This window comes from Abramis brama, assembly GCF_963993115.1.
Source record: "Abramis brama genome assembly, chromosome: 18".
Lineage (NCBI taxonomy): Eukaryota > Metazoa > Chordata > Actinopteri > Cypriniformes > Leuciscidae > Abramis > Abramis brama.
The window spans coordinates 1,689,417-1,716,526 of record NC_139980.1 but is presented as its reverse complement, the minus strand read 5'-3'; the positions used below and the strand labels follow the sequence as shown (position 1 = coordinate 1,716,526).

The 27,110-nt window shown below is 39.6% G+C and overlaps 1 protein-coding gene across 1 annotated transcript in view; it reads left to right on the top strand.

The window, feature by feature from the left end:
- The window catches only part of lama2 (laminin, alpha 2), a 208,220-nt gene that overhangs the window by 96,598 nt on the left and 84,512 nt on the right, over positions 1–27,110 (top strand). Inside the window, exons 16-19 of the mRNA XM_084091619.1 lie at positions 8,525–8,638; positions 10,608–10,735; positions 12,598–12,684; positions 26,567–26,778. Coding sequence (XP_083947745.1) covers positions 8,525–8,638; positions 10,608–10,735; positions 12,598–12,684; positions 26,567–26,778 — 541 coding nt within the window. The remainder of the gene's footprint in view (positions 1–8,524; positions 8,639–10,607; positions 10,736–12,597; positions 12,685–26,566; positions 26,779–27,110) is intronic.

Below are 27,110 nucleotides of genomic sequence, written 5' to 3'. Positions count from 1 at the left end.
TAATTTTTAAATTTGAAATATATGAAATATATATTTTCAAAAACATATTTTACTCTAAAACTGTGAGAAAATCCATAAATCTAAACAAGTTGTGTTCAAAATTCGAGCCTGTTATCTCAAAAAATGAGCTTTCAGTGAGAGTTTGTTTGGCCGCAGTACCAGAAGTTTCCACTAGATGAAATTCGTTTCTCATTCATTTCCAATGCGCTCATGTTTGACCATGAGGAGCACAAGTGTGATTATTTTTTTCAGGATCATTTAAACTGTTCGAATCATGTCCATGATTTTTTTTGTGTGTGTGTGTGTGTTCACACAGCAAGTGCCAAAACCTTTATCAAGTTTCGTACCATTCCAATGAAGAAAAAAATTCTACAAAAAACAAATGTAAACTTTTTCGGTCAAAAATGATTGAAGAGCACTAGAGGGTTAAGAGCCTTCATGGAAAGTTGGCAGTGATTGTATGTACCACTCAGAACAGCATGAGACTGGCTTCAGTCTCCTTAGGGAGAGCTGTGAAAGTTTGAAATTGATTTGAAAAGCTTTAAATGATTCAGCCAAACACTGTCATCATTACTCACTGCGAACCTTTGTGTTGGTGATGTTTTCTGTGGAGCACAAAAAGAAAATCCAGAAGACAGGAGGAGATTGATTGAGCGACGTGTGAAACGGACAGCTCATTGGGATGGGTTTATTTGAAACTCATTCATAAGGCACTGCAGTGAAGCGCTGCATTGGATTATTGCAGAAAATAAGCTGAGCGACCAACAAAAGTTTATGATTGTTACACATTTTTTTCATCATGATAATCTTCACAACTTTTGAAGCCTAAACACAGTCGGCAGAAGTAAAAAGGTTGGTTATAAACGAACTACAGCTCGACCACATGACTTCAACGTCGGCATCATTAAACTCTTTCAATCTTTGTTTAAAAACGTTTTCCTTGACAGTTTGAGTTAGAATAGCTTGACTCTAATCACAGTGAGGCTGTGAAAGTGAGTAGATGAGTTCAGCTGTTCGGATGATGATGTTTAATGGCAACCTCTTGTTAGCAAGCTGCTTTTTCAAGACAAGTAAAAAAAAAATCACAAGGGAGCATTACTGATGTATTTTATGTCGTAGAATAAACCATTAACATCAACAATATCTTGAGCTTATGTTCACCATAGACCTTAATTCAGCCATTTAATCAAAATACCCATTCAAAAACTTATTGATATTCTAGGTATTATCAACTGGCCGGAATTTTGAGATCGCAATAGACGTGAAGGACTATAATGCGTTAAGAGCTCGCACAAGCACTGCAGAGCTAAACCATTTAGTGCTTTGTAAGTAATGAGCAATATTTTAAAATTTATATGATGTTTAATAGGGAGCCAGTGCAGTGTTGACAGAACCGGGCTAATATGGTCATACTTCCTGGTTCTGGTAAGAACTCGAGCTGCTGCGTTTTGGACCAGCTGTAGTTTGTTTATTAAGCGTGCAGGGCAACCACCCAGTAGAGCATTACAGTAATCTAGCCTTGAGGTCATGAACTAATTGTTCCGCATTTGTCAATGAGAGCATATGATGTAAAGAAATACAGAAGAAATTCTATAAACTGTACTATATATAAATATATATACTATAAATATAAACTATAGAAATACATCATACCTGCAGCACTCTATTAACAGAAATATGATTTGAAATTTCTGTCCATCCAAAATTAAAGCAGGTTATTTCACAGATAGTAGAGTGAAATATACAGTACAGTAAAGTAAAGTTCTGCTCATGGATTAGTATCATAGATTGTAAAACAAAACAAAAACAAAAAGATGGACAACATATCTAATTTCCTTCCATTAGAAAAATAAAGCCAAAATGTCCTAGAAAAATGGGTGACCTTGTATCAAGGTCAACACTCAATCGCAAACACAGCTGTCAATCATGATATTACACCCCACTTTTATAGCATCAAATAACTAACTATAACCAAAATTACTGGAAAATCAAACACTTGAACATACGTCAGCGTGAAACTAGAAACCATATTTAAAAAAATGTATTTGAAGTGAAATTGGATTTTTTTAGTTTGGCTCACGTCCCATTCGATTACATGGAGAGGGCGGGGTTTATGACCTATACTGCAGCCAACCACCAGGGGGCGACCGAAAAGTTTCGGCTTCACTTTTCAGGACGTGTGCAACACACTTGATTAGTACTAGTTTACCTGCTGCTAACATTCTCAAACAGAGCTCGTTTCTCAAGGATTCCAGCTGGTAAATCTAGACACTACCCAGCAAGCAATTTTGCATTTTAGGCCATGTCCACACTAATACGTTTTCGTTTTCGTAGGCCTTCCGTCCACACTGAGACGGCATTTTTATTAATGAAAACGAAGCTTTTTTGAAAACGCACTCCAAAGTGGATACATTTGAAAACACCGTTTTCACGTTGTAGTGTGGACTGTAGTGTGGACTGTGAAGCCAGTGGTATTTAAAAACGATGACGTAAATGTATTCATGTGACGCATATTGTAGCAATAGATATTCATGTTTATACCAGTATTGTGCCTGTTATGTGCTATTCACTTTCACACTGTTGCTAAAAATATTCTACATTGCACACTCTTCATATCACAGTTCTGCAAAGATGACAGAATTTACTCACATTTGCTGTCCTGCGGCGATACATGAGAGCAGTCGCGTTTTAGACCAAGCATATGGTGACTGCGTGCGACCTGGACTGCATCAGTGAATGATGAGATGTTTTACCAAATAAAATTATCCTGTCAGAAGAATTGCGCGATAACTTCATTATTTATCTTTCCATATGAATCATATCAGTGATCTTTTGTGGGGTTTTACGCATGCGCAGTAAAGGTGAATTTAGTGTTTTCAGGCGTTTTTCAAAAGTTTCTCATCCACACTGAACCGTCCGAAAACGCCTGAAAACACTAGTGTGGACGGAGAGCGTTTATAAACGAAAACGCCGTTTTCAAATGTATCCGGATTAATGTAGATTAAGATGCCTTAAAGACATCTAATAGCCGTCCAAACGCAGCCCAGACGTCTAGGCTAAAACAAGGAAAAATTTGGGCTGTCAGTGAGAATTGAATAGACATTTAACAGTCCAAGAATAGACTAGTCACCAATTAGATACAAAGAAATGAAACGAGTGAAGAAATGAAACCAAACACCTTGTAATCACTGTTTACTTTGCTTACATGATGGAATATCATACATCTCGCAAGTTATTTAAAAACAACATGTAACCAAATTCAAGGTTATTTTGGCTAGAAGTGTGTTACTTAAAGCCGAACTAAATCGGGTCTATAGTTAACCTAGACGGTGCGATGACGGCTATTGCATGCTGGGTATTGTTCCCGGTGGTGATTATTGTAGCAGCTCGGTGTGTTTTAAACTCCTTCCCATCGGAGCGATGAATCCTTGTGTAGTGGCAGTCTGACACACGCCGTCTCCTCCTCCGTGCCGTCTCGTGTTCCTCATGTACAGCTCCTGGGACAAACCCTGATCAAACTCTGTCAGCCGTGGGACGAGTCTCTGGTTTGCTCTGTGTGCATCAGCAGCAGGGGCGGCTGACTGTGTCGAATCACTCGAGAAGCCTTCTCTCTGCATACGTGTCTGCTCCATTAAAGCTGCACTGGCTATTGATTTTTGAGCGAGCAGATTTTTATGCTGATGTGAGCAGGAACCACTGGCCAAGAGACACAGTTGAGACACTGTGATCATCTCAACCGCAGCATATAAACCCTCCAAAACTCAAACCTGACATCACACACACCTTTACTCCTAAACGAGGACAGAAAAGCTCATTATAATAACTGCAGACTAACCCAAACCTTACAATCATAATAGAAATCTTCAGTAAAAATACACTTGTTTTATTTACGAATAGGTTTTCTAATTGAATAGATTTTCAGTCCCAAAATGTTCCCAAAGCGAGGTTTTGTCCAAATAAGTCTATAATACTGGGCTTTGGTTAGAGAATGAACCTCGTTGGTTCTCGTGCTTCAAGTACAGTTGAGCGGCTGTTGACCGCATTTGATATGCTCTATACGTGCACTGATCAATGTTTATATGTGAATAAAAGCCTACATTAAATCTGTTCAACGTATAAAGGGATTATATCTCTTCACAAGACTTGGATTAAACTGCTTCATTCATATGGATTACCTTTAAAGTCCCACTGAAGTGCCCTGGAACGCGCAGGGGTGCGTTTCCCGAAAGCATCGTTAGCCAACTATGGTCGCAAGTTCCCTTGTTACCAATAGAGTTCAATGGACATTGCGATGAACTTGCGACCATATTTGGCCAACGATGCTTTCGGGAAACGCACCCCAGCTTTGTTTGATGCGTTGACGTAATTTCCACTGAAACAGGAAGCGAAGGCGGGACATATTGAATGGCTCCTCCCCCTTTTCAAATAGCCAATAGCGTTTAGTTTCCCTCACAGACTGCGAGTCGTACTTGACAGCACCATGGAAGCGAATCCGAGCGCTGATGATACGCTGAATTCAATAGTAGAGGAGTGAATAAATTATAGCCATTTCATTCGTAACCAACGTACAGTTGGAAAACGGAAGAAAACTCGAGCGTTTGAGCAACCGAACACACACTCCAACACATATTGCTCTGTGATGTGTAAAAAAATCAGTTCATAAATTCTTACATTTCTTAAAGTCTCCCTGTAGTCAATCATTTTATCCCTTAAAACTCATCTTTGATCACCAAAATGACATATTTAAACGTTTTTTCCTTGAAAAAAAAAATCTTCATGCTTAAAATAGCTTGAATGTAACTCGACACCCTTGCCTCATTTAGTATGCGTGGTTCTATGAATATGCAAATGAGCCCCGCCTCCACTCACTCACTCACTCAGAGATCCACTGGTTGACGATCACACGTTAATCTGATTGGTTACAAGGTAGTTTGTGACGTCAGAAACACCAGCGATTTCAAAGCGTGTTTTTGAGACTGTCTTTGGTTCACTGCAGTTTTAAGGAGAAAATACTCAGCAATGGAGTCGACTTATGATTTTACACATGCTTTGTCTTAAAGCACATTAAAAACACCACATAGACACATAAACAACATTAAAAGCTGGATTTACACCACAGGGGGACTTTAAATGTTATAACAAACATCTTCATTGTAATTTTAAGAGGTCTTAAATTTGATGGAACAGTAATAGCGATATGGTCTGATGTGATCAACTTCAAAAGGTGATGATTTCATTAAATAAATAAGAGCGCTGCATGTTTAAAAAAAAAAAAAAAAAAACGCACTCTTGTTCACTCTTGCTTATTATCAGTTGATGAATTATGACAATGTTTACGTCATGGTGTTTATATTGTATGCTGTAGATGGTTGTAAGAGTGTGTATTTTACCTCTCATCTTTTTGAATAAGCATACATTTCAAAATAAGAGTCCCGCATTATGCTTAAAAAGTGAGCGTCAAGTATTGAGTACTTGATGACACATTATTAGTTTTTGAGTGAACTGTTCCTTTGAATGTGTTTCCTCATCTCTGTCCTCAGCTCAGTGTTGTGTGTTTGCGCTCAGGACAGGACAGTTTGCCGGACAGGCCGCGCTCAGAGCGACAGGGTCAGCCGGGTCACTGACAGACAGCAGAAAAACAAGCGTGATGCTTATTGCTGTAGTCATTCCAACTATCCTCTTCATATTCAGCATGAGTGTGAACGATCTCTGCAGTCAGCAGTTCTGTGCCAAACCCTAGTGATCTCGACAGCACACTGAGACATCACCCGATGCGAAGGCAGAAGCACAATTATTCTGCCTCATTATAGTATATCTGGCTTTGACCAAATTCTAAGGCAGCGTCACATGCATTCTCCGTGAATAAGTCAGTCCCAAAATGCATTGAGCTCAGTGAAAGGGACTGCTTCATTCAGAAGTGATCATGCGAGTGACGGCTTGAAAATAATGCTGGAAATAAGCATCATTTGGAAGACACTTAGACGTCATCACAGAGGCTGATGCTAATGAGCAGTCTTACACGATTGTGCCTGACTAATAACACATTCCAGAATGCAAACCAGAATTAACCGTTTTAAAAGATTAAAAGATTTTTGTTTAAGGCGAGACACGGCAGGCAAAAACATCGTTTTTTTTCACTGGTCAATTTTGAGATTTTTGGATATTTGTCTTCAATAACATGTCTTCTTTCAGACTTGTGGTGAAAAAAAGTCCGAAATACACATTTAGGTCTTTATTTTACTGCACTTTGTCTGTTTGCGTCTGTAGATTTCTCATAAATTCAACAAAAGTTGGCGTTGTTAATCCTCCTGCTGCTCCGCGATCGTGGTCTGCACCGTCATCACACACACCGTTAGAAAGCTCTCTCTCTCCTGTACAATGCTGTCGGATCTAAATATGGTCATTTCCTTTTTATTAGCAACCAATCGTGAAAGTAAAAGGGCTGAATGTGCAATCTCATTGGCTGATGATAAATCTTTAAAGCCCGTTTTCTCAAAATGACTTTTCTCTCATAAGTCTGAAATCTCCCCTTCAGTAGCACCGATATACACCAAACTCTCCAGTCTTGTACCTAGTTATATTATGAAGACATTTACAGAGGGATTTGTAAATATATTATTCCTAGCCTGATTTATATAACATTTTATTCCAAAAAGCATGGCGAAAATCATTTTTTTAAGGCTATTGACAGTATATTCTGATTTACAGGATAACAAAAGTAGAAATCCATAAATCCTTCTGTAATTTTTCCCCCATCTAATATGTGAACACAATGAAAAAATAATTTTTAACCTGGCTTTATCCAATACTCAGATTTCGTTTTTTAAAATATATGCAAATTAGCGCACATTTAATTCGATATTGCCTAATTTGCATGTTTAAACATTAAATTGCAGAAAACTTGTAATACATTTTTTTTCTCATCTTAATGTAGGTAATCAACTGGGAAAGTTTCATGGTGATATCTGCTAGTTAAAAATTTTACCCTATTCACCTGTAGTGTCTCGCCTTAATATAAAAATGCTTGAATATTTCATACAAATGAGCTAAATTAGTCCTCAAACAGCTCTGACAATTACACAGCACATTAGCAACAACAATAATCAGATAAAAACAAGTGTTAAAAGGTTGTGATTAAGTAATGATTAAAGACTTGAAACAGAGATCACAGGTTTCACAGCATTTAACAAGCACACTAAAAGCTGAAGTTTGAAAACACTTCCTTTCAAAGGCTTGTCAAAATCACTTATTTATGATCATTTGTGATCATTCACTGGAAATGTTCAACTAAGGCAAATTAGTATAGAAGTATAGATAAATAATAGATTCATCTAATTAAAAATGTACAATTTAACCCAATGTTTGTGTGCTGTGTATTTTTCTGCTCATTAGAGCATCAAATGGTTCGTTCACTGCGTCTCGCTGTGAGCGGATCATTTACGGGATATTGATTACAAAAGCTGGAGGAACTGGCAGTCTCTCTTGGGGAAAGATTAAAGTCGTCATGAAACGGAAGTTGCGCTAATCTTTTCTTCCGTTTTGTTGTGTATCCGAGTGAAACGGCTTCGGAAACAAGAACAAATGTTAACCTGTAAAACATCCTCAATATACACATATGCTATTTCTGTTCACATGACCTGGATGACCTTCTCTTGTGTATGAAAACAGTTATTGTTATTATCAGTGCACATACGTTATCTGTAGCACAGCCTGTGGTGATGTTGAGAGCCGGCATTATGAAGGTTGTCCTTGATTTAAAATAAAATAAAAAGATTAAGAAGCCCAGAGTTAGGTGAGGATACTGCCTTAAAGTCGGCAAGAGACGGAAAGAGTGACGACTTTACTAACATATTGTTCGATTGATACGAAATATAGGGTGAAACTTGATTCAGTCCATTGGATGTTGATTGGATTGTGAAAAGTAAGGGTTGCAAACCTGAATAAAGGCGGATCAGAATGTGATTGGCTTAAATTCAGCACAGCCTCGCACAAAGACAGAGCTGTGGTATTTTAATTACATTGTTCACAATAAGAACATTAACATTTAGAAAATAAATAGAACAATTTTGTTTTGATGCCGACTGTAGAAGGCCTGTGTGGACAGAAAACACTTGATTACTCAGATATAAGGAAGAACAGAACAACTTCAGACAAAATTAATGAAACAAACAAGAAAAAAAGGTTTGAAAAAGCACATTTTAAGAACACACACACACACACACACACACAAACTCTGTCTGAACAGGCATTCATCAGCCGGCTCTATAAACTTCCCTTGCGCTTCAGTTGACTGAAGCAAATCTTCTCCCTCATTTAGTAAATCAAAGCACTTTGTGCTCTACAATGATCCGTCAATTAGCACAGCACAGATTAATTACTGGCACACACACTGTTAAACCCAAGACACGCGTTCAGCCAAACCTGCCTGCTTATCCTTTACCAAAAACCCTTCATTTCCTCATGATGAATGATGTTACTGTGATGCACTAACCGTGTGTGTGTGTGTGTGTGTGTGTGTTTTCAGATGTGTGCGGTGGGCTACCGCAGGGTGAACGGGACGCTGTATCGCGGTGTGTGTGAGCTCTGTCAATGCCACGGACATGCGGAGCGCTGCGATGACGTCACTGGACACTGCCTGGTAATGTGTGTGTGTGTGTGTGAGTGTGTGTGCTCATTGTTGAGGTGAAAGAAAGAAAGTATTTTGTTGTTTCTTCACAGTGAGTGTACAGAATTGACTTGCTTTGTCATTGCTGCTTTTGCTGTTGTTGCTGTTTGCCCATAATAACAGAACTGCATTATAATAACACAATAACACAATCTGCTGTGAATGCAGTTCAGATGGAGTCGCAGAAAATAACCGTTCCATTTCCTCTGTGTGTGTGTGTGTGTGTGTGTGTGTGTGTGTGTGTGTGTGTGTGTGTGTGTGTGTTGATCAGTGCCAGAGGCCCAGAATCCACCGGTTATTTACATTTAAAATATGAATGGATCATAAAACCCTTTATATAATATTTAGATTGATCTCTTGACATTCACCACACATCACAAATTAATGAGAAATTTAATGTCAATTTTGAATTTTGACGTGTGTCACAAGTTCAAAGAATGATACATATCACAGTCCGGTTAATGCTAGTTAATACAAATCCAGCTGTTCATTGTTTGTTCATGTTCGTTCACAGTGCATTAACTAATGTTAACAAATACAACCTTTGATTTTAATGTTAACGTTGAAAAATTGTTGAAATTAATATGAACTAATATTAATAAATGCTGCATAAGTATTGTTCATTCTTAATTCATTTTAACTAAGGTAGTTAACTAATGTTAATTAATAAACCTTATTGTAAAGTTTCACCGTTTATTCTAACAAAACCGAACATGGGAAAACGAGTTCCTTCCTCTGTGTCCTTCTCTCTTCATCAGGTCTAGTGTTGTTCAGTAAGGTGACGTTTAGGTCTGTAAGCTCGTACTCTACGTCTTTCGTGAGGAAACAACCTCAGTCTTCCGTGAAAACACCAGACAGTGTTCGCCAGCGCCTGTGTGAGCGGTCCAGAGTCACAGCTGAACATCCCGTTCTTAACAAAGACACAGGCCATATAACACAGACATGAAGAGCTGTGACCGCTCACCTGTGCTGTCCGACTGTGGCTGTGTCGATGGACTGCGCTGTGATTATCACTGTGTGTGTGTGTGTGTGTGTATTCACTAGGGCTGTCACGTTTGTGAAAAAATCCTGTTCGATTTTTGAGAAATAAGTGTTCATTGAATCGATTGTAAAATCGATTTCTAAAGACGTTTCCATTTTAAACGCCAAATATGGGCAAATCCACGGACAACTAACAGGCATTAGGACGAACGTAAAGAGGGTCACAAGTCAGCAAATATTCCTGATGATTTATTGGCATGAAGTTTCGTGCACAATGACAACAGGAGTGCAACATTCTCGAAAAACAGTAAGCAGAGCGGACAGCCATAACATCAGTGACAAGCATCACTGCCGGCTTCAACATGGCTGAGTTTACCATTAGAAATGTCAAACAAATTTCGCCTACGTAGGTGATTATAGACCGTAGCCTGAATCTGTATGCATGTTGAATTCACAGTTTTGTAGTAAAAAGAGACACATTCTGCAGAAGTATAATCCGTGTTCGCTGCGGGCGTATCGTGACGAGCTGGACGCGCTCCGAGAGAAGGCCGTTAAAATCAGTTCCCTATTTTCGTTTTCGAAACTTGCGTTGGTTGATCCGATCGTTTTTCGAAACGTAAAGTGACAGCCCTAGTGTTCACCTCTCAGAGATGAAACGCCCCCGCTGTCCCTCTGACCCATGACTCTGTGTGCCTCTGACAGACTGATGAGAAGCGTCCCTGTCGAGGAATCTTACTTTTAAAAGTTAGCTGTGTTAATAATAAAGTTGAGACTTCTGAGTCACACAAAGCTTTTATGCACGTTTAAGGCGGCTCTGATGCGTTTTCATTTCACCAGACAGAATCTGCAGATGTTTTGTGTGTACATGCTAACACACCTCCCTGTCCTGACATTAGTCATGTGTTGTTGTTGTCTTTTCATGTGGTCTATCCCCGTGTGAATGTGTTTGTGTGTATTGTAGGGCTGTAGGGATCACACCATCGGCCCGAACTGTGAGCGATGTGCTCCTGGTTATTACGGAGACGCCAGCAGGGGAACAGCGGATGACTGTCAGCCGTGTGCCTGTCCTCTTCTGAGCCCTTCAAACAAGTATGGTCACAGCAAGGCATGACTTCACACTCCACCATCTTAACACTCACCATCACGACGCTTTTCATAGATAATCGCTTCTCTGACTATAGTGACCAGTGTTGGGGAAGCTGCTTCATCCTACCTTACCTAACTCAGTATTTAAAGTAGTTAAACAGTCTCGTAACAGTAGTTAGCTACATTACAAGCTATAAGCACGTAGCTAATTGCACTGAGATTTCTGATCAGATTATTACTGCATATAACTATCAGGCTATCTCAATTAAGGTGATACCGTATAAGTTAAAGGAACACTCCACCGTTTTTTGAAATAGGGCTTATTCACCGTCTTTCCTACATTTAGATAGGTGGGCAAACGCATTTTTGTCTCAGTGCATGCATTGTTTTAGTTTGGCAGCTAGCTTAGCTTAGCATAATGAATGGAATCCTTTGTTGCCAGCTAGCATGATAGCGCAGCAGGACTAGCTTACAGCAAACACTGAACCAGACAATTTAAATGTTGAGCAACCATTCTCATTGGCTACACAATCAGCAGAGGCCAATCAGCTTGTGCCATGTGGCAATAATGTGATTACTAGCAGATTGCATGTAAAGGACCATCAGCCTAGAGTTTCATGACTGAACTAGTTTTTAAAATAGTAACGTTGCTATGTGTAGTTAGATATCCCCCAACACTGACGGTTACAGTGAGTAGTATTCTTGTGCTAATCTATCCAGCCACATGTTATTTGTTTTCAGAGCGGCTTGGTTCAGAATAAATGCTTCTCACAGTGAGTTTAATGTGCATTTGGGAATGCAATGTCGGCTAGGTTCACTTTATTTACACATTTGCATTTTTAATTTCCAACATTTTTGTGGACAGAACTTTAGTAATATTCCGCCAAAAAAGAAAAGCTCAAGAATTTGAAAAATTATAAGCTTGAGGCTTTGAACGTTTGAAAGTTACAATTTTAAGACATAAACATGAGTATTGTAACTTGTAATGCATTCAATTATTGTTATATTATCCAATATTATTATTTTTTACATTTGCAGTATAATTGTAACTTACAAAAGTAATATATTTCTGTCTTCATTTTTTTTTTTTTTTTTTTTTTTTTACAATTAGAGTAAAACGTGATCCTGTTTGTTGCAGTGGGAGATCAGAAAATTTGTAGATCAGACTTTAGTTTTGGGGACACGTTTTCACTATTAACTACGACTTTTGCCTTAATAAACTCCTAATTACTGCTTAATAGTTAGTAAGGTAGTTGTTAAGCTTAGGTATTGGGTGATTAAGGGATGTAGAATATGGTCATGCAGAATAAGGCATTAATGTGTGCTTTATAAGTACTAATAAACAGCCAATATCCAGACTCAACTAAAACCAGTCAAGACCATAATTCAGTTTAAGCGGTCTTATTTTTAGCATGATAGCATCTGTAGGGGATGTAGCTCCTCCAGAGATTGACTGCCAGTCGTCTGTACTCTGTAGCTGGCGCATGATTTCAGCACTAGGCTAATATTGGCTGTAGCATCCTAATGGCTAATCCAGAAAGAGTTGGCGTGTCCCAGAATGCAACAGCTGAACATTCCACATCTAGTGGGCTAAAGAAAGCGTCGCTCTCCTCCTGCCCTCAGCATTCCCAGCATGCCCGTCAGCCAGGCTCCTGTGTCGTCTGAAATAGCCATGCAGTCATTATAGAGCTAATGGCAGAGCCTGACGCTCACCTCGCTGCAAAGGGTTAGCTCACCGCTAGACCTTCTTGAGGTTCAAACGGTCTCTGGCTTCGGTTAGAACCAGAGCGAGTGCTTATGATGTTTTTGATTCGCTGCTCTTTTGTTTTTCTCTTTGTCCCCTTGTTGGCTCAAAAACACCGTAGTTTCAGTCCCACGTGCCACGTCGATGTCTGGGGCGAGGTGATCTGCGATCGATGCCATCCGGGTTACGCCGGAGCACGCTGTGACAGGTAAGACAGCGAGGTTTTACATCCAGACTACTGCATTTTAGGACAAGACAGAGTGGGGTAAGTTGTGCCACATTTTACTCAAGTTGTCTTCTAGACAGAGAGAAACAAGACACTGGTTACCCTTCCTAAAAATAAGTATACTTCAAGTTCATTTTATTAAGTGTACTTAAGTAAAGTTCAAGTATACTTTATATGTAGTAAAAATTCTAATAGCAATGCACTAGGACTGTAGTATACTGGTAAGTGTACTATTTCAATACTAAATTGGCCCACTTTTTAGTGTATAAAAGTATACTTTAAGTGTGACAATAGTAAACTTTGAACACACAATTGGTTTACAACTACGTTTTTCGTTTTTACTGCAAAGATACGTCAAGTAAGGTATACTGATAGTTTACTAGTTAAATACTTGTAGCACTTTCTTTTTAGTTTATGAAAATACACCTTGATGTTTACTCACAGTATAAAACTTCTAACTACTAGTTCACTGAAAGTATACCTGTAAGTTTTCTTTAAGTGAACATAACATACTTATAGTTTACTATTTATATACTGTTATATATGTTTTTGGACATAAACTCTATTTGACCTGTTTTGCTTTTCTCAGGTGCATCTCTCAGTCATATGATGCGCTCTTTCTGGTCACACGGCACAAATTATGCACAAAAATGTGCTAAATTAAGAATGCAATACAGCTTACTCACTAGCACATCTTACTCCACTCTACCCTACTATTTGTTTGTAACTTTAATAACTAACTAAAGATTTGTCATTTTCATTGTGATTAATTGTCTGAAATTAATGATGGTATGACATGATCCTGTGGTGTCACATAACTGTTGATCTATAGTGATTATGTACTATAATCATGAGTTATTTTACATCTACAATCCTGAAATGGCCTTACAATTAAACCAAATAAATACATTTTAAAAATCTCCCTCTGTAATCCCAAAATGTGCATCTTTAGCCCTATTCGGACGGGACTAGTTTAACATGGAGAGGAGGGGTAAAGTAATAATTACCGCAGCTTCTCTGTGATTTCAGTCCCGTCCGAATCTGCATCTCTGTGATCATTACGGACAATGTCAGTAAAGATTAAGGTGGCTTTTAACCTGAGGTAATACTAATCCCATGCCAATAGACCCACTGTAAAAATGTACGTAAATATTTCGTCATTTCCTGTTTAAAAGTAGTTTTCTGTGGTTTTTCAAGTATGGAGGTGCTTGAAAACGTATTCAGTTGTTTAGACTTGTGTAGACGCTGGGACAAGTCTGTGCAAAACTTTCCCACACAACATTCAGATCAGAAAGAAGATCGAAAGCACTTGTTAGAGGCACGGAAATCTTTTAGCGTTAGGTAAGTGCCCATTACCAACACAATCCAATCTGAAGTTAAAAAATTTGACCGGACATATATATATATATATATATATATATATATATATATATATATATATAATATATTTTCACGTTTGCGCACGTGATATCAGGAAGCAACGTAATACGACATGAGGGTGACGGCGGTGTGTAAATCGAGTTACTCTCCCACTTCTGCTAGTTTTACTGAGATCTCTTATCCTGTGCGAATTGGCCATTATTATTACAGACGTCCTCCATCTACCCTTGTAAAACTAATCCTGTCCGAATAGGGCTTTTAAGAGAGATCATTTTCCATGTAAAATGTAATGTCGTACGGGGAAAGTCCTAATCTGGGTTAATATCTGACGACACAGTGAATCCATTTTTGATGTAGTTTTGAAGCTTGACCAGAACTTCACTGCATCATGGCACTGTTGCAACACTTAATGAGCCGTCTACAAGACCTCATACTGTAGTTGTGCTCCGGACTTTCATTGCCAAAAGGTATACAGCATAAGAAATGGTGATTAGAAACATGCTTATATGCATTAGTATTAGGGCTGTCAATCGATTAAAAATTTTAATCGATTAATCACATGATTGTCGTGAGTTAACTCGTGATTAATCGCATTTAATCGCACATTTTTTTATTTGTTCTAAATATACCTTAAATTAATACTTTTCAAGTTTGTAATACTCTAATCAACGTGGGCATGGATAAATATAGATGCTTTATGCAAATGTATGTTTATTATTGAAACCATAGTCAATATAGAGCATGAAGACGAGACATGTTTTAAAGGTCATAGATGTTTTTTCAAAGAACTTGTTCATGTCTATTAGACACATGTAGAAAGAACAAAGAAATACCATGTTCCCATTACTTCTCTTTCTTTGCACTGAGCAATTTACTAACAAAAAATTTTTTAGATTTTTGCATGACAGGGCAGCTCTTCTGAAAATGCTAAATGTACATTTAGCATTTATTATTACATTGTAGTTTGTCTCTCTCTGTGCCCATTTTGATGAAGCTAAATTCTCAATAAAACTGTTTTCATTGGTATATTTTACTGTTTCTGTTGTCAAACAGCGGAATGAATTTGAAATGGTGACTGAAACGCGAACATAACCAGCTCTCCCTTCCAAGACGTTAAACTGCACAAAAATTCTGATAATCGAGCCGTCGTCTGGTGAAATCAAATACACATAAGCTAAAGACAATATCCGTGTATATTTGTAAAATTAGAGAAACAACATAATATCTGTTTAACTGAATTAAAGCGCTGCTCCTCCGCGCGAGACGCAGAGAGAGAGAGAGAGAGAGAGAGAGGCGCGCGCGCGTGTGTGCTGAGAGAGCAGTACCGGCGGTACTGGTAGATTCTCAGAAACTAAATAAGGTTTGGGCGCTTTGTTGAAGGGAAAAAAATCGCTAAATGGGTCTGCAATGTCGCTAAGTTGCCAACACGGTGTATCTCCATTTCTCCAACTAGGGGTTGGGCCACGGGTCAAACACAAAATATGCGCTGCGTTAATCGCCCGTTAAAAAAATTAGTGCCGTTAATATGATTTTGCGTTAACGCGTTATTAACGCGCTAACTTTGACAGCCCTAATTAGTATTATTAAAAAATCGAACTAAAACTACATCGACTGTTTTAATCAGTATTTGTATGTACTTTGTAGTTTTATGCTTGTTAGAGTATCACATTCTTAGCTTTGCAACATAATCATAAACTCTTGAAATCAACATCATCTGAGCACTATGACACAGACAGTTATGCATTTGGCTGATGCTTTTATCCAAAGTGACTTACATGGCATTGATTCAGCATATTCATTTGATCACTTCATGCATTCCCTGGGAATTGAACTCCTGACCTTGGAGTGGCTAACGTCATGCTGTAATGCTCAGGCGTTACTGCTGCTTATGTAGAAATCATTTATGAAATCATTTCAGTGAGGATGCCCCCTGTGAAGGGCGACTCCTACATGAGCAGCGGACACTAATGCAGCTCACTGTGTTTATGTAAAAAGCCTATCCCGGCATCCGAAAATGCCTACTTCCATACTATAAAGTAGGTGAAAAACTGTATGTGAGCCAAGCATTGTGTCCAAATTTATAGTATTCATAAATCAGTAGGCAAAAGGTACCTGGATGACCAACTACTAGATTCTGAAGTGCACAGACGATGGACACTTTACTCTCGAACAAGGCCACGGCAGAGGATTTGTGAATGACGGTGAAGCAACGCAACTGATGCCATAGGTCACATGACAGTGATAACATGGCAGGTGTAGTACGTCCAGATAACATTTAAACAACACATATCTATAATATATAGGCGTGTTTCCATTACAAATGTGTGCAAAACTCTTTTTTTTTTCTCTCTGAATAATTTTTTTGCGATGTCGACAAAAAACTATTGCGAAATGGCGGCATTTTTTTCTCTCACGATAAGTCATTCCAAAAATCATGGCAACGGACGTTGGTAGGTTTATGAATCTCAGCCACTGCACTGGCCATTATTATTATTAATGGAAGGAGATGTATGTGTGTTTTCCAAGCATTAATGATAAGGAAAGACCCTTCTTATACTTGTGAGCGGCTCATATGAGGAGTTTCTGGGTGTTTCTCCCTCAGATCTGCTGCGAGGTCTTGATTGTGGCATTTATTTGAGGTTTAGAATCCATTATTCCTGTAATTATTTTGTCTTATACGAGTTTAATAAAGAGCTCTGTCTCGTATTCTGTCCAAACACACCGCGTCATTACGTCAGGTGACTGTAAATGCACAAAAACTGTTTCCATTGCAGTTTTGCGAAATATTTCTTTTTTGAATTGCCTGAAAAACCTCCTCATGCGAGCGTAAAAACAATGGGAGTTTTTGCGAAATTGACGTGTTTCCATTGGGCGTATTTTCAGTTCGCAAATTTCAATTTGCGCAATTTGAAGGGTAATGGAAACGCGGCTACTGTTAGCTACTCAGTTGCTTACTCTCATGACACATAGCAGCAAAGCTAAAAGTGTTTCTAATATGGTGGAGATTTTATTGAAAGTAGCCTTCATTTGCCTGTTTGAGACATGCCTTCACAAACACCCGTAACAGCTGTGATTGTGATGTTTATAAAATATTCTGTATTTTTGTAATTCTGCTAGGTGCCACAAGTGTCGCTGAAACTACATACTTCCCCTTTAAACGGTACGGCACATTGGCTTAAAGACTCAGATCTAAATCAGAGACGACAAATAAGAAACACCATGGCAGGTGTCAATTTAAATGTATGCTGGAAGTATTTTTTAATTAAGTATTAAAAATAAGTATAATATAATAAATATTAGTAGCCTGTTATAAATAAAATCTAAGTAAAAATAATTCAAATAAATAGTATAATAAAATATAAGTATTCTTTAAAAAATAAGTTTAATGCAAATAATGCAAATTAATGACAAATGCATACTATCGATTAGCAACCTCGGATAGTTGGAGTAGGTCTACTTACAGTATCTCTTTCTTTAACACTTTACGTCTTTTAAAAAAAAAAAAAAAAAAATTCCCCTTTGAGAAAATGAAATAATACTATGAAAATAGTTTCAGTTATGATGGAGATCTGGCAGCAACAGCACTTTTTCCTCTTGGGCGAGCGATTCACGGGCAGCTTTCCCTGCGCATGAAATCCCCCATATGCCAGCAAACCAATGAGAACGCAGGACAGTGATGACGACACATAACAACAGAGCTGTTGTGGATCCGCTTACCCGAAACCCTCCGTAACTGCCAGTTTTGAAGAAAATTTCATACGTATTACCAACAATTTATCATGTGAGGTTTATGTTACACCTCAAACAAGTGAATTTATAGTGTTAATATTAATTAGCGAGTCCTTGAATTGCTTGGGTATGCAGAGCATTCGCAGCTTATTTGGGCTGTGTTCCCATTCTCATTTAACCCTTGTATTTTCTGTGTGTGTGTGTGTGTGTGTGTGTGTGTGTGTGTGTGTGTGTGATGTGCTGAACAACAGCATATGTTTTTTGAGTCTGTAATGTGTTTGAGTAGACTACTCAAACAAATCTTAATCTCTAGACCATATGGATCTCTGTCCCAGTGTGATATGAAATAAAAACCTGGCATAAGTTGGAGCAAATGGCTTAATCCTCTGTGGTCAGTGTAAAGTGCCTACAAATGCAATAGAGCACAAAGCAGCTCTCAGCTCTGGCACTGATGGCACCGTCTTAATTTCATTAGCATCAGAAATCACTCAGCTCATCTATCATGCGCAATATTCCATTCCAGTCGCTCTGTTTATTTGTCTTTCTCAGCTCTTCGCGTTCCCCCAGTGGGCGTCGTTCTCTCCCGTTCTCTGAAGGTTGGTATGCTGATGGGTTAGCATTAGCATATGCTGCATTCTGGGTAGGTTTGCGTTGGCAGGCAGTCCAGCTCTGTATGCGGACTAAATCACAGTGGTGTTGTGGAGTACGGCGTCTAGGTGGAAGAAAGGTCTCGGCTCTTCTGTGACCCCACCCCTGAAACAGATGGAGAGGGACTGGTGCAGTGCCAGTGCTGGTACACGCTAGCTGGCACCAAAGCTCTCCACGCTGAGCCATTAGCAGAAAACGAGGTGGAGGGAACAGAAACCAGGGAGCTGGACGTGTGTTATGGAGGACAAGCGGAGAGAAAGTTCGAGGGGAGAGAAAGAGAGTTAATGGAAAGGTTTCTCGTCCTGGGAAAAGCCAGGGACAGACGCACATTAATGGGGCGAGATGGGACCGATCCATCAGCGCTCAGACGGAGCTCAAACCCAGTCTGTCTCCTGAGGCATTCGCTTGAAAGAGATGTGAAGGACATACTTCACACAAACTCAGTCAGGCGGTGCACGTCGCTCTTAAATGTGTTCCTAAAAACGTATTGTGTCGAGGCCATCTGACAGGGAGGCCATATCAAGTGAGATCAATTGGAGAGCAGATAGAGACTGTTGCTTCTCGGGATTATTCTCACACGTCCCAATGGCGTTTCAAAGGAGATCTCAGGAATGCCTCATTAGTGCACTCAGATACCATTGCAGATTATAGACAGAGATCTCAGGATGAACAGGAGGAACATTTTAAACTCTTCAGGACAAAATGATCTGGGCTGTGTGTCCCAAAAGCATCGTATGCCTAAGTAGATCGTAGAGACATTTGGTGCCATTGGTTTCTACGATCTACTTGAGCCAACTACTGTCTCATCTGTGCCTTTTTTTAGTTGAGTCTCCTGTGGAGAAACGTCTGAGATGAAGGTGATATTTAAAGTACTCTACATCTTTCAACAGGGCCGTAACCACCATACAAATTGAAGAGGAAACATCAGTTCTGGTATTCAGATTAGCAGTCAACAAACATGTGATTTTCAGTGGTTGAATCTTGATTTATTACATTTAGTCCCCAAACAAATACTAAATATGCGCTTACATCCTTGGCCAGCAGTAATCAGCGGCTCTCTTCGAACTCTTCGAAATCTTTGCAGAATACGAGACATGCATCATTTTCAGCCCCAGATCCCTTTGGCAATTTCCATCTAAGCAAATCAAATGAACACTATCCAATATCTGTAGAGCCGCACTGAGTGCTACCAAAGCCTGTAAAGCTTGTTTTATTAGACTACACAGATTAAAGATGAGCAACAAGTGCCACAAATTGCTGCTTCCTTCAATATTGAAATATCTCACTTTTCTTAAGAGGCGTCTTCAAAGACTGGTGAAATAAATTGATGATCTAAATTCCACATGCATTAACAACCACACAAACTGAATCCATAAGATTTCATTGATGTTTGTAGTTAATTGTAGTTTATAAGCCATTCTTTTTTGTTTGTGTGCATTGGGTTCTGTGTAGATTAATCACTATTTGAATATAAATGTGGTCCTCGTCATGTAAATTAGACAAGGGGATACTCATTAGTTCACTCCTGTTAACCATTTTATCATTAATGCCAATTGTCTATAGGACTGCTCAATGTATGAAACCAGAAATCACTTTATATTATGTAGGTAGAGCCTCAGTTTAGTTACATACCCTGTCAGTGACCACCTTTACATCACGCGCACCTAAAAAATGGTTCATTCTAAACACAAAGAGAGAGAAAGCTGCATGTAAATGAGAACAAAACTTTTCAACCATTAGCTGTTTTCCAGCAATACGTCACTTTCTGGTGTCCATGTAAATGTAAATAGCTCAGAACAGGCTGTTGCAGTTGTGCAAGCTCTGTGAAACAGGTCTAATATTTATCATCCCGCCCCCCTGCTTTATTCATACTCTATATGTGTTTATTGTGGAGTGTGCTGTGAGCTTGCTCCGAGTGTGTAGTAACAGTAATGGGCTTGGTGATTTAAGGGGGGCCTCTTCGGTTTAAGAATCAATGACCCACGACAGAAAAAACCTCTCTCCACCCCACTCAGTCTTTCACTGACCTAATTCAGCTCAGTCCCTCCATGGCACCTGGTCCTGCTCTGAAATAGAGTGCTTATGTTTAGTTTGGCCCTGCGTGCCCATCGACACCTGAAACAGCGAGCCAGAGAGAGCAGGCTGAGGGTGAAGGGTGAGGAGAGGAAGGAAATAAGAGTTTGGAGCAGTCCCAGTTTTTTTTAGTAATTGTTCCCTGGTGTGCAGACAGATAGGAACTTGGCCATATATATATGGCCTGAGTTAAAGACACCTGGCCCGAGTCATCAGTGCTTAAGATGGCTCTCTCACAGCAGAGCTAACGACAGGAGAAATGATGAGCTGGCACCAGACAGACAGGAAGAGCCAGCCTTCAATGCTCAGTTACTCTATAAAGGGGACCGAAACAGTGCAGAGGTGATAGTCAGTGTGAATTTTGGGGGCATGGGGATTATGTTTGTTTTTTTGGAACAGTAGGTGGGGACTTTTGAATTTAACCAGACATTGTCATTATTTACTAACTAATATTTATGCCCATTGACTTTTCCAAATTTAGCAAAGGATTATTAATGCGTACCAGTTTTTCTGCCTTATTTCACTACATAAAACCCTCATTTAAAATAATAACAATAAACTATGAAAATAGTGGAAATATAAAACTGTGACATCATATTTTCCTTGAATTGTGGCCTAATAGGATGTTCTACTAAATAGGACCTAGGACAGAGCCTTGTGGCACTCTGTTCTTATCTTTTATCCCGACACATTTACACACAGCTATAGGAACAATCTGGAGAACAATCTGAAGTAGAATCTAAACTAACAAAGCCACTGCTAACATGGTTCCAAAAGAATATTGTGAAGTATAGTATATACACATAGAGATGATAAAAGTCAGTCTGACACGAGTTCCCTTTCGATTGAACTTGTCGTAGATTTTTCCCTAAACCTAACTATCTGGGTTGTCTCCAATCGACATTCCCTAACGTCTCCAATCGACGCTTAATAAATAGTCTACCTAACTAACTTGCTTACCTAACTAGCTTTCTTCCTGCGCAGGAATAATCGACAAACAGACCTTAGCAAATGTCCTTTAAATGCTTTAATCACGGCCGGAGGATCTCTCGAGCAGTTCTCAGGGAATCTTCCCCCAAGAAGAAGCAAGGCCGGAGGATCTCAGACAAATTCCATTGAGAATCCCACCATCTAAAAGAATACAACAGTTTTTATAGAATAAGGAGTTATGGCAAATATGCCATGCTGCATTACATAATTTCCCCACAATTTGATTGGTTTTCATAGACAAACCCTTCTGTTACCAGGTAAAGCAAACTTTGTTTTAATGATTACTTCATTGTTAATCACAAGGTTCAAATTTAGTCATCTGTCTAGTTTCAATTCCCATATTTGTTGTTTTTACACTCACACAACCAAAGTCAAAGGGGTATGGCAAAAATACAACATCCAAAAACACAGGACAGAACGTTTTAGTACATTGTGTTTCAAAGTGTTGTCATGTTAGGCCTAAAAAGAGAAGTAAGGTTAGATATTAGAAACATGTTTAGTTTAATATACAGTTTACTATTTTATCTATTAAAAATCCACCACAAACTCAACGGCGCATCAGCTGACACAATGGGAAAGCATGTCTGAGGCACGTGTACCAACTAGCCAATCATGGCTGATGCAGTGATGACGTCGCAGGGTGCTCCCCAGCGTATCACCTGAAAACACGTCAACAGTTTCAATGTCTTTAGGAAGCCGCTTGTTTGTGTGCTGTGTGAAGATTGCAGTGTGTGAAAGGTAAAGAGAAGGAAATATGGCGAGTATACGATGGTCACTATATGTGTGTTATCTGTCTACGAGTGGAGCATGCACGTTCAGCCCTCGAGGGGGCTGGATGCATTCATTGCGATGATTTCTCACTGAGAAAGCTCCGCTCTCGGCTGGCGCTCTTCATGAGAGAAGAGAGTCAAGCTGCTGAGCCTCACGGCTCGTGCTCCCACTTACGGCTCCCACTTACAGCCGCAGGGAACTCAGACGGGGCTGAGCAAGTTCCCCTCACTTCTCCCTAGCACTGCGGCCCTCATGCATGAAGCGGAAGCTCGCTCGGCGTGCTATTGTTCTCTGGAGAGGAAGGTGACACTGAGCTTCGTGATTCAGCGGTGTTCGTTCATGCTGAATCGGATTCAGAGTTGACAGCCATGCTTTCCCCCGCTCGTACTCGTTCTTGATTGTCTTCTGGGGGCGGAGCGCGACGCGAAAATCACCTTGCCCTACCCCGTGCCTTTCTTCCCGGAGGTGCATGAAGAACTTTGGCTTCTTCTGTGGAATATGAGGACTCATTGCACGCTCATGATCTTGAGGAGGCACTGCCGTTGAGACGGTGGTAAAACGGTTTAGAGACTTTCCATTTCTATCATCCCGAATATTTCTATCTCCTCCCTCCCCCTCTGAGGAGGGCGTGGGGTATAGTATGTTGTTTTTAGAGGAGAATAAAACAACATCTTGTTTTAAGAGAAATATCTCAAGAGGGTAATGGGATACAATAATTCTGTTATGAGAGGAGAATAAAGTTTCCTCCCTCCCCCTTTGAGGAGGGTTCAGGGTTTGAGGATGCTTTTAGAGGAGATTGATGATGATTGAAGTTTCTAAGGAGAATAATTCTTCTCCCTCCCCCGAAGAGGGTGTGGGATACAAGAAGTTGTACAATCTCCTCCCGTTCACCTGTTAAGGGTGTCGTGCAGTAATGCTGCTTTTAGAGGAAAGTGAATTCTCCTCCCTCCCTCCGCCTCCGAGGAGGGAGTTGGGGTACAGAGGATTGTTATTAGAGGAGAATAAAGATAAGGGATGGCTGGCGTCACGTTGAGCTGGCACTAGGTGTTTGGCTCCCTGATAATATATTTGGAAGTAGAGCTGACAGTTGTTTGAGATGATCGTCTATGATAGTTATATGCTCTTCTGTCACCTTACCCAGGTTTCTGGGTATTTAGTGAGATTACGCTCCTTCCCATTGCAAGGTTGTGCAGGGTGTTTCCACTCGCTGGCTGACTTTTTCGTTTCAGTGCCTAAGATTCTAGGCAGTTTGTAGTCTCCAGCAGACACTGGTCAGCATGGCATAGCTGGCATTGACGTCCCCATTACATCAGCTGACGTCTCGTTGCCATGCTTCAGGCGTGCCTACATGACTTCCTTGCTGATGCCGTGTTTTCAGGTGCCCTTTTTTTATACGCTGGGGAGCACCCTGCAACGTCATCACCCCAGACAGCAACATATTGTCGGCCCAGATCCGGTCCGCATCTGGTACTCGTGGAATCCACATGTACCAGATGTGGCCCGGATCTGGGCCAACACTATGTTCCCTCTCAGGGAACCATGGTTATATGCATAATGTGAGAAGTTTTCTCTGTACTTTTAAAGGACCTACAGTACACATGTATCATATTTCTCTTCAGAAAGAAACTTTTGGACAATTTTGATTTTGCTTTTCCAAAAGGAAGGTATCTGTTCTTGGAGTGGCTATAATGTTAGATGCTGTAATGATGTTACACATCAAATGTTCTCTTTAATATCCTCAGATATGAAATTGCTTTATTAGTTTCTTTATAGTGCACTACAACCTATGAATGAATGGAGTGATTTATTTTCATTCAGTTTCAGATTTTCTTTTCTGAGAATATAACAAATTTGGCATCAGACCTGGGGCCAGATTTACTAACAGCTTGCGCCAGTGAAAACCCTCTTTTGGCTTTAAAAAACTACTGTCAGGATTTGCTAAAGGCGTGGACAGGGTTATTTTTGTGGCTGACCTTATTGCATATGCATTTGTAGGAGTTTCCCTTTCAGACGGCTAAATGTATGGGAGGAGAGTATTTAAATGAATAACAAGGTGATTTACTAAGATTTACTGTTATTTGCCCCATTATTTACCACCCAAAAAAAACCACGTTTTAAACCAGACACTAATTTGCGCTGCTCTTGGTGGATTGTGTTGGTCATTATGGAAATGATCCGGCTGCATCTATGTTCTTTAATGTGCGCGTTGTCATTAGATCACACGAATGAACTTTCCACTCCCATCTGCGCTTTTATGGGATTGTGCTACCACTCTAATTTACCCTTTTTAGTAAATCTGGCCCCTGGTCTTAATAGTTTTAATGTGAAAAATCACTTAGTCGTATCAGAGTAAATGTGAACAGATCTTTTTAAATGATTCCCATTTTCAATTTTGCATTTACAGTCAAGTGCTTAGGAGACAATTTCCTACCAAAGCAACTTGAAATCCACTAATGATGTTAAATGGCAAGTACTAGGACAAAAAAAAGGACACTTTGTAATCTGGCCCGACATACAGTAACACAACTATAAATGCAGATATAACTGTATATGAATGCACCAATCCAATGTTCCTTAAATGAGACATGATCCCAGAGCATTTGTACTGTTAAAGGGATTTTATGTCTTTTAAAGTCATTGTGAGATGTAAGACTTCGATTAGATGTTAAAATATCCAACATGAACAGTTAGAACTAGATTCTGAACTAGCGTGCCGCTGGGCCTGTAAAGACAGTCACAAGCAATACCATATTCAATTAATAAATCTAGGGTGGCTCGTGGAATCCGCTGAGCGCGAGTGAAACACAGTGATTACTTTCTCTTTCCGCCATCATGCAGATAGCGCAGCCGTGTGCAGATAAGCGCAGAGGAATCCATTTAACATGAAGCGAGTGGATAGACTGTGTGTGTTTATCAGCCAGCAGCACAAGTTGCTTCAGTAGAGATATTGGATCCGAACGCACCGACAGCAGATAAGAAGAGCGGGTGGGCGAAGCGAGCGGAGGAAGTGATAGCGTCTCTTACCCTTATATTTCTCTCACATTCTCATCGTCTGTGCTTTGTTTTGGCGAGAAAAGTCTTGGGTGCTCTTTTCATGATCAAAAGAGGGTTGTTCATCAGACGGACTGTAATGGAGCCAGTACAGTGTGTACACAGCTCCTTTAAAAGAGAAACGGCGCATGTCTGGGAATGCAATATACTTAAATGCTTTCCTTAAGTGTGTCCATTCATCCCATTTACACCAGCTATTCTCTGTAACTCTTTCAGCTCAGATGAGTTCAGTTAAGGTTTAGCTTCTGTGTACATACACTATCATAACTGGGCTGAAGTGATCTCTGATCTGCTTTGAACTGTAACTACAAACGATAAAATGACAGCTAATTCACTGCACCACCGTCAAGCTAGAAGTTAAATATATCTTTATGCATCATACTGTACATAAGCTACAAATGTTCAGTCAGTTGTTCATTATCTCAAAACAAACCCACACAGTGACCAGGACCCCAAGCTTGCCGACATTATCCAGCTAATTACATGTCTGCGTAGCAATTAATAAAACACATGCATGTGAGAGATTGATTTAAGCAAAAATTATTTTATAATGTACGAGTAAAGAGTCTTAAGTATGGAAGCTTGTTTCCACCACAGAATAAAATATTTTAATCTCACTATTGTGAGTTTATATCGAGAAATAAAGAAGAATTGCGTGTTATAAAGTCAGAATTGAGTGATATAAAGTCAGAATTGCGAGATAAAAAGTCATAATTGTGTGTTATAAAGTCAGAATTGAGTGATATAAAGTCAGAATTGAGTGATATAAAGTCACAATTGTGTGTTATAAAGTCACAATTGTGTGTTATATAGTCAGAATTGCGTGATAAAAAGTCAGAATTGCGAGATAAAAAGTCATAATTGTGTGTTATAAAGTCAGAATTGCGAGATATAAAGTCAGAATTGAGTGATATAAAGTCACAATTGTGTGTTATAAAGTCAGAATTGCATGATATAAAGTCAGAATTGAGTGAGAAAAAAGTATTTTTTCCCCTTATAATTGGACTTTATAACATGCAATTGTGAGATAAAAAGTCAAAATTGTCAGATAAAAAGTCTCAATTACCTTTTTTATTTTTCATTCTGTGGTGGAAACAAGCTTCCAGATCTTAAAAGATGGTCAAATGGTCCAATATACAGTTTCTGTCACTGCAGAAAGCCTGGAGTATTTTGACGACGCATTTTTTAAAGTATGCGTTCTCTCTGCTCTTGACGACCTCAGATGTGCTAATGGCTACTTCGGGCGTCCCAACGTTCCTGGGGGTTCCTGTCAGCCGTGCATGTGTAACGGTAACCTGGACCGTACAGCAGCGCTCAGCTGCGACCCGGAGACCGGAGCCTGTCTGCACTGTCGTGAGGGATACGGGGGGCAGGACTGTGGAAGGTGTGCTGACGGATACTTTGGAGATGCCCTCGTAGCCAAGAACTGCCAAGGTGAGTGAAGGATGTCTAACAACATGTGATGTCTAAAACCAAGGGCCGATGTTAAGTTTTTTTATCTTAAAAAATATGTTTTTCATCACAGATACTAGTGACCATGCCTGTCAATCTTAAAAAGGAGGAGAAGCACTGTAAAAAAATAAATAACACATCTCTATCTCAGACATTCCCATCCGAATGGGATCTGTTTTCTCAGAGGAAAGACGGCTGAGAAACACTAGGCACTGAAAAACAGGCACGTTTGATTCAGGCAGGATTCAGATCTGCGAAAGTACGTCTGCGAAACACGAATTTACCTGACTTCCTCTGGGAAAGCTGGTCCCATC